Source organism: Anarrhichthys ocellatus, unplaced genomic scaffold (genome assembly GCF_004355925.1).
Source record: "Anarrhichthys ocellatus isolate YVR2014 unplaced genomic scaffold, GSC_Weel_1.0 scaffold82, whole genome shotgun sequence".
Lineage (NCBI taxonomy): Eukaryota > Metazoa > Chordata > Actinopteri > Perciformes > Anarhichadidae > Anarrhichthys > Anarrhichthys ocellatus.
In genome coordinates this window covers 1,255,176-1,267,357 of record NW_022280112.1, presented here as the reverse complement: position 1 = coordinate 1,267,357, position 12,182 = coordinate 1,255,176, and the positions used below count along the sequence as shown (strand labels likewise).

The 12,182-nt window shown below is 40.7% G+C and overlaps 1 protein-coding gene across 1 annotated transcript in view; it reads right to left on the bottom strand.

Annotated features, from left to right (window-relative positions):
• The window catches only part of LOC116398344 (cadherin-12-like), an 87,406-nt gene that overhangs the window by 22,242 nt on the left and 52,982 nt on the right, over nt 1–12,182 (bottom strand). Inside the window, exons 6-8 of the mRNA XM_031874567.1 lie at nt 9,421–9,540; nt 3,977–4,144; nt 3,258–3,445 (exon numbers count right to left, since the gene is read on the bottom strand). Coding sequence (XP_031730427.1) covers nt 3,258–3,445; nt 3,977–4,144; nt 9,421–9,540 — 476 coding nt within the window. The remainder of the gene's footprint in view (nt 1–3,257; nt 3,446–3,976; nt 4,145–9,420; nt 9,541–12,182) is intronic.

Below are 12,182 nucleotides of genomic sequence, written 5' to 3'. Positions count from 1 at the left end.
TTGCCGGGTCTTTCCAACCGGTTCCCCTGCCATCTGATCCAACTCACCACCAGGTGGTGATCAGTTGACAGCTCTGCTCCGTTATTTACAAAAGAAACACAATTGAATAATTGTATATCAAAACACTATACACATGCTTTGTTTTTCCTCAGCCTCTACAGCCTGACAGTTAACAAAAGCTGTCAGAGAAATGTAGAATATTTACCTCTGAGATATAGTGAACCCTGTTTTTCTTTCCTATGATACAGCGTGGTGGGGGATGCATCGGGTATCTCCTCAGAGGTCTGTGTCCACCTGTATGATGTGGCTCATCTGTGGCTTTAGTACCTCAAATCTCCTAAAGTGTTCTGGCTAAAAGTCTCCATCAATCCCGTTGGCTTCAAATACTGAGATCCACACAAACACAACAGGCTAAGACTTCCTCCCAGACAGGTGGAAACACACCTGGGCCTGTAGTATGGAGTCTACATACCAAGTAGTGAGTGTAGTGTCTAGTGGGCACATTGTTACACAGCTTGAAATTGTACTTCTACCCTCTACCCTTGCTCATCTCTGCACCTAGTCCACCCTGCATTCAGAGCAACACTATCTTATCCAACTCTAAACATGTCCTCTCACTTTGCACATACACACTTGGACTGATACTGAATGTGGAGGAGGCATCAGTTAACAGCTACTGGGTTCACCTCAAAGTTTCAGCTGACTGTTGTAATACACTGCCACCTCTGCTGTCTGATGGAGATGTTTAATTCAGTGTTTGTGATGGAAATGTTTCGTGATGGTGGGTCAACTTATGCTTGACAACTGCCTCTTTGTCTTAGAGCAATGAGCAGGGACCGAATGGCCACACAGAGAGCCATGGCTTCTCTCAATGCAAACATAAGAGGCACAGCACGCTCACCAAGTAGCTGTGGTGTCTGATCTGATTTAGAGGACAGTCTGAAATAAAAGCCTTAGCAGCCCTTCTGATGTTAAACTGCTTGATGTGATGTGACATGTGCGTTGTGTGTTCCAGTTGTGTGTGTGAGTGGGGAGTTGGAAGTTTTCTCAAGTCCTCGGATGACTCTTTTTGGAAGAGCTTTCCTCTAAGATCTAGTTTCCTGCAGTGGTCCTCCTGGAGCAACTGTCATGTACTTGAAGAAAAACAAATCCTAAATGAACCGTGGTGTCTGTCTTTCCCTCTTTTCTTTTGAGTTCCCTCGCTTTCCTTCCACCATCCTTTCTTGTTTTAGTTTCTTCCCTGTTCTTCCGATATACTGTATAGCAGTGATCTTAAATCATCAGGGGAATCCAATGGCTGACGCTGCAGAATAAAGACTGATTTGTGTGCATGAGAGTGTGTGTTTGTGTGCGAGTGTAATGGCTCGGTTCAGTGGAAGGTTAAGAGGAAGCACGATTAGGATCACAGTCAGATCAACACATCCCTTCCTCTCTTAGATCACTGGCAAAATGCTGGAGTTTGCAAAATCTGCCTTTCGTTCTAACTTTTTAACAATTTGATGACGGAATAATACAGTTTTAGTACTATTTCTCAGTCAGAATAGCCCTTTAAGCCACAGCTCTGCAGGTATTTGGCGACATATTTAGAAAGGGAAAACATTGAGGTAATATCCGTGTCTTTATGCTGCAACACCGTCTATACTGATACCTTCATTCACCTCAACCTCGGAGAGGACCGGCCTTTCTTTGGAGCAAGCATACATTCATTTATCATAGCACCGGGTTCACCGTGGACGCAGAGGTGTCCCTATTTTCAGAGGAGCGCTGCCTGCGTCCTTTGGGTGCCCATGGGAACCATTCGTCCTGTTCACTCACACAGGACACGCTGCACAGAGCTCAGGCTCTTCAGCAAGAGTTGCCCTGCTGAATTACTGGAGGTTCCATTCCCCTCAATTTTTATCCCCCGAATGATGACATTTCCAAATCTCTCTATCCACTATATTAATAAACAGCCTAATGTCACCGCTGTTTGTGACTGTGGTTATTCATTCATCAGTTGTGTCTAAACATAGACACCGAGGCACACAAGGAAACTGACCTGAAATTAAGCAACAATAAGATGTTTTATAACGTTACTTTGCTTTTTAACTTAAATTAACTTTAGTTAGCTGAGTTACAAATTGCAGTGGTGTAACACTATGAATAACTTTCACAACAACTGGACATTGCTTACTTATTGTGGTTTAGCTGCACTTACAAGTCAAAAGCTGAATCCATAATAAAGCATGCACAATATAATTGCTGCACACATTTAACAGTCAGGTCCAGACCAGTACAATGTAAAGTGTGTGCAACATCTACTCATAATCATTTCATGTGAAACTGGTTTGGGGCTTAGATAAACTAAGCTGGGATGTAGCCTTCCACAACTTATATTGCCTTGCATGCAAAAACAATACAATTGTTTTCAACCAAATGTATCAACATTTTAGTGTACAAACTATTGTAAACATAATGATATCAATAGTTTCTGTTGTAAAGACAGTATGCTTCACTTATCCCGGGGCCGCAATAGAGTTGGTAAGAAATAAATCTATTAATATAGTGCATGTTTCATGTCTGGAAGTTTTGCCGAAATATATTCCGTCAGATTAGACACCCTCTCTACAAAGTTGCATTAATAAAACATGTCATTTAGTGTAAGATTTTGTGCACCAGCTTTTTGCCTAAAGTTGACCAAAAGTTTTTTAAAATGTTGAGTTTAATTCGACTGAAATAACACTAAAATGTTTCGTGTTTATATCAACAAAAATTAGAATGATATAACAGATATGTTCAGAGTTTAACTCAAATATAACTGGACTAAATGACCAGAGTTTAAAATGACTAAACCTTTATACCTGGGCCTTCAGTGCTGTCCGACTACAGCTGAACCACATGAATATGCGCAAAGCTATAAAGGATGCTGGTATATCACTATGAGGCAGCATGACGAGATGCTTCGTCATTAACGGGCAACGCATATAGTCAAAATCAATGTAATTAACACAATGACAAGAACAAACTCACAAGAACCAGTCACATGCCACTGTCGACTGTGAAGTAGCAAGAGGGCCTGAAGGAATTAGTTATGCTGTTCTATGGTATGCCGTATTTACAGACAGCCCATGTTGGCTGGCATGAACCTCAATTAGTTCATACCTGCCATGCTGCCAGACATCACACACATAATCATCATGCATATCGAGTTGGTGCAGTACAGTATTTGTCTTTGTGACAAAAACAGCTAAAGTGCAGCCGATGATGTGTTAATGTACCTTTTTCAAGACTACAACTCCTTCTTGACTTTGGCTGTTAGAGATGATGTCAAACATGGTGCCCTCATCTCCTGGAACAATGGCATACTCCACGTCTGCATTGCTGCCAGCATCCAGATCGAATGCTCGAATCTGACCTACTGCTGAGCCGACTGACGCCGACTCTGGAACCCGCAGATGGAAAATACCTGAGAGAATGACAGAGGAGACGGGAAGAGAGCAAAAAGCAATTAAGTGCAAATTTAAAACTGAAAGAGACCGATTTTATTCATTCATCTTAAAAGGTAGGTATGATAATATAAAAATAAAAAAAACATTTTAGATATTTTTGTTGAATTCATTACATCCTGACAGCAATGAATGAATCAAATGGTCTGACGAAATAAAAATAAAAAATCTGTTATCCTTGTTTGTTGCAGGACTGTAATAAAACCGTCCAGATATCTAATCCATAGAGTCTTCCACAAGCTGCTAGCTTGACAGCCGTGAATACTATCAGTAGCCATGTTTGTTGTTCACATTCATGATAATTTTGTGGGAGTGGCTTTGGAAGGAGGCCTGAAGGGCTGTCAGTGTTGCCGACTTGGCACCTTTCTCGCTTGATTTAGCAACATTTGAGAGCTAGTGCTGCTCGCTGCTGGGAAATAATTGGCAACACTGCTGGGTTCTTCAGTTAGAAGCAATCAACCAATCACAGATCATTGTTGGGACTTTCTTACTCTTAGCGAAACGCGGTGGGTTGTCGTTGACGTCGCTGAGGGTGATGTTGATGGTGGTGGTGGAGGCCAGCCCCCCTAGCTGACCTCCCATGTCCTTGGCCTGGAGAAGAACCTGGTACTCCCCTTTCACCTCGCGGTCCATGTTGGCTAGAGCTGTCCTGATGACTCCTAGAGGAGGAGGGGTTGAAAAGGGTTGATAACGATGATTTAGCTTTCCATATAGGGTTCCTGATGGTCAGTTGGAGCCTTGCCTGGCAGCCTCTGCCATCAGTGTATAACTGTGTGTGAATGGTTGAGTGATGAAACAGTGTTATGAGTGGTGGGAGGACTAGAAATGTGCTGTATAAATAGTTGAACAAAGGGCTGCATTGATTCAGGCAAGGACAGCCAAAGATACAGCACAGCAGGAGAGAGAGAGCTGAACGATGTCCTACAGGTTCCTAAGACCAGGTGAAAACAAGGTGAAGGACTCCCTGTCAACGAGAGCACAGATTCCCTGGTTTGATGAAATGGTTAGAGGTGTGTGCTGCTGTGCTCTAAGCAGCTATCCAGACAAAAAAGCATGTAAGACATTGAAGCCTTTTGGCTTTATCTGCACTTTATTTGAGTTCTTTTCATGAGGACAACTCTACAAGTCAATATTCAAATATAATAGGATATATCATACAAACCATTTTAGCACAAATCTCATTCTTGACATTGGAAACAAACAAACTAAATAATCAAACATGAATCAATCAACTGGTCAGGTAGTCGACTACTAAAGCCACTGGTCAGTGCTGTGGATGGTACCTGTGAATATCTGCACATGGTTTTCACTCATTCTGGTGTGGTAACATGACAATCCCCTGAACACGGACCTTAGTAATTGCCAGCACAATACTTTTCTGGCCCATTTATTTCGTGTGGTGGACTTAAAGGCCGAAAGGCTGAAACCCTTTTTTTTTAAATCAGCGTCTTACTGAGGTTGTACATAAAGACGCTCTTTGCCAAAGTTAGAACAGATTTTCTTTGTTTCGCATGAGAGATTTTCTCTATATTAGGTTTTGTCTGTGCTCTTCTCAGTGATTTGAAGTAGGAAAGACTCAGTTGGGAAAAGGAGATGTCATTTGATTTTACTAACATCTGAATCCCATCTGATGACAGTTGTGGGTTTGTTTGCTTGTGTTGTCAACCAGGCCACTGTCAATCAAATCTGATCAAACCAAATCCACTGTCAAATGCATAATGAATAATTTATAAGGATGTTTTTGTTTTTAATTGTTTCACATTCAGCAGTGGCGGGCTGTGTATTTTATACCTGGGCCTTCACTGCTGTCCTCATTATGACGCCACAGCTACGGTTATTATTTGTTTGGTGTAATAATGAAGCTCAACACCTATAAATACACTAAACTGCAGAGTGCAGATACATGAATACGCCGAGACTGCGTCTCCTCTTTGCTCTGACTGCAGCTGGGACTGCTGCGTGAGTAGCCGCCTGTGAGTGCTTTGGGGCGGCTCACGGCAGCACCCGCTGCTCGTTCACGACAGTAACTGTAGAACGGTACGTGCTTTCACATCAGAGTCAAAACACCAGAAAAGTCTCCAATAACACCAGAGAAAGTCGCTAGATTTGTCACTAGTAGCTTTTGACAAAAGAAGTCGCCATGAGGGTTTGGAAAGTCGCCAGATTTAGCGAGAAAGTCGCCAAGTTGGCAACACTGGCACCGACTAAATGTGTCCCCAGAGCAACATTGGACGTAACAATAGTTCCTATCACATATAAAACCAAACAAAAATCCATCTTCATAAAAACAAGTTATATAATATATAATATATATAATAATATATAAACAAGCATATTAAAGCTACTGCAGATGGAAAAACAAACGCAGTTCACTTACCAAAGCTGCTGTTCACTATTTAAAGACAAAGTCCATCCTCCTTTTTTTGTTAATAAAGAGTTTAATCCCACGGTTGTTCAGTATATCCGTGGGTTTTAGTTCCAGTAAGAAGTATACTAATACATGTAGTGTATTTATGAAAAATGATTAAATTATAAAATAGCTATAACTTTGTGATTCTGTCTAGGCCAGCAGAGAAGGCCTTGCTGGCCCTGACGGCCCACCACTGACATTTAGTAATGCATATCTAATGTAATACAAAAAAAAATTACAAATTCAAGACAAAGGTCATTTCAACAGAAACAAATCAAGCATTTCTTGCTTATAATATATAGTATGTGCTTTAACGTGAAGGCAGGGGTAGACTTTTACCATAAACCACCACAGGAAGTGGACGCTTACCAACACTTGGTGTTTTAAAAAATGCATTCCTCTTAAGCACTTTTTGACAGTTGTCTTAAACTGGTTTGTATTTACGTATTGTGTATCAATGATCTGTGATTCTAATAGACTTGTGTCTTACTTGTGTGGACCTGTGAGTGATAAACTTGTGTATCAGAGATCTGTGGACGACGTGCGGAGGATCCAGAAGAAGCAAGAAGTATGAAGCAGACATCCTCCGGTTGATGCTCATGGTGAAAACACTATGTAAAACAAATATTTAATGGCCCAAATAGATAAAACAAAGCAAAAGAGCGATGGTAGTGCGATATGTTATCAAGATAATGAAATATAAAAAAGGGCTCGGAGCAGTTATTCGTTGAAACACTGGGATGAAAAGCTACCCAGCGCCCTGCAGACTTTGTTCTCCCAGAATAAGGGGCTATGTGGTACATATCACTTCAAATGTTGAGTTTGATATAATTACTAAATCAGTTTTAGTGTTTTTTACTATTATGAGGGTGGACTTAAATACATCATTAACTTAATGCTAATTCATAACTTGTCTGTGCATGATCAGGGCTCGTCTAGTGACAAAGACAAAAACATGTTCAATTCACATTGTTGGTGTGTATCTCAAAAAAGGAGCCGACACTATTTTCTCCCTTCATCTTTTTTGTCATATGGTAAATTGGGCTTAATTGACAAATTGTTTTATTCATTTTAATGTGACTAATTGGCATTCTACAATTAATATTAATACAATTAAATAAAGTGATTCTTCGTAACTTTCGACTGCTGATCTTTGAAATTTGGCTTTTTCTTTTGGAAATATTTTTTTACATCTTTAAGAAGCAAGGTTATACTGGTCAACGAAGGGTACATTTTTGTATTTGTTGTTGGGACTGAAGTTATCATCAGTTAATGTGGCCTCCTTTTTGCTGAATGAGCGGTGCCTTTCAGATTACTGTGACAACAGAACTCTGCTCCCCGGTCTCATCAGGGTTTCCGGTCAGTTTTGGGAAAGGTGCTTCTTCGAGAGCAGCTCTGTGAATAACATGTAATGCTGAACGATAGTGTTCAGCATTACATGGAAATGTAATGGAATGATACATCAAATGTTGTGTATGACTAGAATCAGCTCGCTGTATACCCGGGTCGGTCTCAGGTCCTAGAATTGGAGAAATTCTGCCTAAAAGTCCGAAGAACAAATCCCCGCTGTCATACGGAGGATGAGTTTGCCGCTTGACCGCTTGAGAGAGTGCAATCACGATCACCGATCCTAGGAAATGAGAAATTCCGCCAACAAGTTTGAAGAACTAACCAATTACCACTCAGCGACCTTAAATAAGAGGCTTTTGTCTGGGCAGAGATAGGTCATAGAGTGTTTGTAACCTTGTTTTGTTTTAAGTGTAACTGTGTTAGTGTGTATTTTACGGACCACTGAGTCCCGTTCAGTGTTGTGTAACATAACTGTTGTGCTTGTTGCTGCTGTGATAGCGTTGTTCCACGCTGCTGTGCTTTGTTGTTTCTATCTACCATTGCGAGTAAAGTCGGTAAACTGTACTTTAGAAATTAAAGGTTCAGTGCTGCGGCTGCCAAACCTGAGTTCACTAGTCAGGCTTCTGTGTGATAATATTAAAGTTACTATACTTTACTGCTGCGGTGAGGATCTGCCTTGTTTTGAGAGCTTTCTTCCTCTTTTCTCCTTCTTTTCAAACTAACACACACTCACACACATATACGCCGTTACCCTTATTTCTTTCACACGTAACGTGTAAGTTACATCTTATTCTACATCTTATTATATGTATCTTATTCCCCGTTAAATAATTGCGGCCTCACCGCCATTGTGGAGTATTGCATGAGGTAACTACTGTATGTGACTATGTCCGTTTTTTTTCCCCTCTCTCCTTCGTCATTGTCAAGTCTCGCATGGCGTAATCACTTACGAGACTATGTCCGCCATTTGTATCTTTTTGTCTCTCCTCCCCCTCCTACACACTTTTAACTTTACGAATGTAAATATTGGAAAACTGTGCATATTTGTGATTGTATGAAGAAAATACCTTATCATGGTTACTCATGTAGCCTGGTGAGGAGAGACAGGTAAGTAGAAGGAAAATGATGCACACCAAAGAAGAGAAAAGACAGAATACTTATATGGTCATTACTAATAACATTTCAAACACAGATTATCTTCCTCTTACTTTGATGACATATCACAAAAAAAAAGATCTTTCAAGGTTCAAGTAATATGTTTGTGTCTGGTAAGCCAGAGCAAGGACCAATCAGAATCCTGTGAAGAGCTATTGGTAGCAAGGGGCGTGGCTTAGGATGTGTGTGAGAGGTGACTGTTTGTTCTAAACAACAATGGCAATAGCAATAGCATCAGTTCTATCAGAGCTGCAGAGTATTTCTTCATTGAAAGAAGAGCAAAGAACGACACTGAAGGCTGTTCTCCATGGAAAAGATCTTTTGATCTTCTCTCGACTGGCTTGGTCAGAGTTTGATCGACAGATGGCTCATCCAATCAGCTGCCACGTAAGTCTTGAAAGTCCCTGCCCTCCTCAAAACAGTTTACAATGACGGCTTCTAAGAAGTTTCTGTGTAACAAACCATCAGGCGGATCAGGTTAGTCTTCCTCAAATCAAAGTGAAGACGTGCACACATCTATTTCTGACTGAAGCTACCTGGTAGAATGTTGGGAGGATTCAGAGATGTCGGGGTAATTCTCTCATATACACCGCTTTACTGAGGTTGAAGAGCTTTAGTGGCTTGTAAGTGGAAAAGTGAAAAATCACAGTCGCTGATTGCTTCCAACATTCTTCTACCGTTTTCACCAGTCACAGCCTCGTTGTTTTAAGCCGTAATCTCTGATGCAGTCTGTACTTATGAAGAGGCAGGAGGGTGACCCATGCTGCTCCTCGGGGTGAAAATCAAACATGACATACTGTTCAGAGTCTTTACCGTTCAGCTGAGATGCCTGATATAGGACTGAAAATCTTTAGTGCTTGTTTGAGCATTCAGCAGCAGGACTGAGGAGAAACTCACTCGCTGTGTTATGACTGAGCTGAGGGTTCACACAGCAGTCACAGAGCAGTTATACTGTGCGGATAACTCTTGGTTTGTTATGGCTGTGCAGTAATGGAATCGTGACGATCAACGTTTTCTAACCCGTCTTGGTGTCCACAGAGAAGTACGGCTGGCCGTGAAGGATGCTGTAGACGATCCGTGCACTGTTGCCATATGTGGGGTCATCTGCATCGGTGGCAGTCACCTGAGTCACATAGGTTCCTTAACAAACACAGACACATACACAGGTTATGTAATTATGTGTTTTCTCTTCTAACAGAACAATACATCTCTGTCTGTGTATTGAATATCGAGGTCTCAAGTTTTTTCGAGATAACAAAATAAATATTTTGGTAAAAGGTTATTTTCTTCCATTTATTAAATAAACCAAAGATTATTACTTTTTTACTATAATGACATATTTGATCATGGTGACTGATACAGTGTCAGATCCTGGAGATCCTTTAATGATCATCAGTGCATCAGAGCGTGTAGTAACAGTGTTTTACGTATGTCGGGTTCATCGATGGGCTGACATTGATTCAGTCCAGCACAATAAGAACACGAGTAAAACAAGGCTCCAGATGCAGCAGATACTGCTGCCTGAAACATTGGATTATTTAGGTAGACATGTGGCTACCTAAACCATATTGACATGGAAGAGCAGAATCATGACAAATCATGACTGACACAATCATAACCATATTGGTAAAAAAATGGGTTTTCTCGTCTCTGCCATTTAATCCAACAAACAAACAGTCAAAGCATAAGCCGATTAGCTAAAGTAAACCTCAGGCCGACGCTACACATGAAGATTAAAAGATAACCAGTTTGGTTGAATTTGACATGTTCTTGCCCTGCTGTAAGGCTTTCTATTTTATAACTGGTGACTATAAATGTAGATTGTATGGACCCAGTAGTGGAGGTGAAATGCTGCTTGTTTGTTTGGAGCATGTGGTGTTACACCAGGTGTTACACACTTCACCATTAAGATAGCTGTTAAGGGGGAGCGCCTTGGTAGCCGGGTGATAACCTGAGTACAACCTCTTTCTCTGGGGGAGAGATGCCCCAAAACAAATATTTAAAAAGAAACAACGGTATCTGTTACATTGTATTTAGGTGTCAGCTTGGTTCAGATGACAGCTTGTGTTAATGCCAACACAGGGAGCTTTAGAGACAATCTGATTATCTTCCATATGTGTTGCTGATCAGTCCCAGGATGAATGAACACAACATCCAAACAAATGAAACACAGTCAACATCAGATTTGGACTCTTGAAATGATCAAAGTCTCTGGAAAACCTGAACTAACAACACACATTCTACACTTACATGGACACACAGTTCAGTGGATCGGTGCTAAAGTGTCGAGGTTTGTCAGGACACTGAGTCCTGTGAGTGCACATAGTGTGTTACCACCTTATTGTCAAGGCAACACGGCAAGCATCTAGGATTTGTCCTGGTGCATTTTTTAGTTATTCAGGCTGAAGCTGTCAGTCATCTGTCTGTTCTATGGCACCACAGGAGGTCCACATGTGGTTTGAGTGAAATGTATCAACAACTATTAGAAGAAATGGTCATCGGCCTCCTCAGAGAGGGTGATGAGTCTGCGTGTCTGCGTACATACGAAGGTTGAACAGCTGGTCCTCTGATGTGGTCAGAACAACCTGGAGCTGAACAAGCTCAAAACTGTGGAGAGGACAGTGGACTTCAGGAGGAGCCCCCCCACCACATTATATTAATTATGTTGGTGATGTTTATGACACTGCCATCAGTCTCAGCTAGTTCAAAGCCCCACTTTGACTCTTGACACTTACAGTAGACTTGTTTTAGCACGTTGTCTTTGAAAACTATGAATTTAAGACAAAACTCTGGATGGACAGGGAAAAAATACAGTCAGGGAGTGATCTTCAAAGTGTCACTGTGTTTATCAAATTAATATTCATCTTGGCTGTGGCTCTACAGAATAATAATCATTGTATAGCATCTCAATAGCAAGTTCTTGTCTTTATTGAACATTCTGCACAGACAGACATTCAGCAGGTCAATGGACATTTTTACACAGTTAAGTTATCAGTGTGTAAAAGTAGACAATCAATATAAAAATAAGGTATCCAAACATATAAAACAGAAAAGTCAATATACCTTAATCGGGGACTAGAGAAAGTAATTCTCTAAAATATGAGATGGTCAGTTTCCCTTTTTGCTTGTCATAAGGGTATCTATGTACATGCATTATGTATGCTTGTCATGTAACTCAATGGATTATTACATTCATATGTCGTGACTATGTCTTTCGGGGTAATTGTTATAGAATGTCCAGTCTAGTAATCAACAAACTTCTCTCTGACTCCAAACACAATTGAGAAGGGTCCTGACAAAACAGTAGCATCCGTGTTTCTGTCTCAGCTCTTCAAAAGGTAATTTAACATCACGTCAACACATTTGGAAATGATGACGTTATGCAACATTTTAAAGTGAATTTTGCTTTGTGATTTCCCAAAAAAGTTTCTTTGGGTGAAATCTCATTATAGTTCTGAAGTTCTTTCCTTTCATATTTCTTTTTTACATTTTATGTCTGTCAACTCTATCCACCAACTTTGAAACAAGTCACTCAAACATTAACATCATGGTGAGATTTCATTAACTGATTTCTACCTCCCTCTCTCCTCCAATGACATCATCAGGGTTATTTGTCCGGAGCCACGTAGCTCTCCACATGACAACTAAAGTGAGCTTCATGTGTGACATTGGTGGGTTTCCCCTTTAAGAAACAGCACAGAGCTGTACCGCTACAATACAAATGCATGTTTTAGAAAGAGTATTATTTAAAAAAAGAACGTGAGAAGTCACAGCTCCACAGG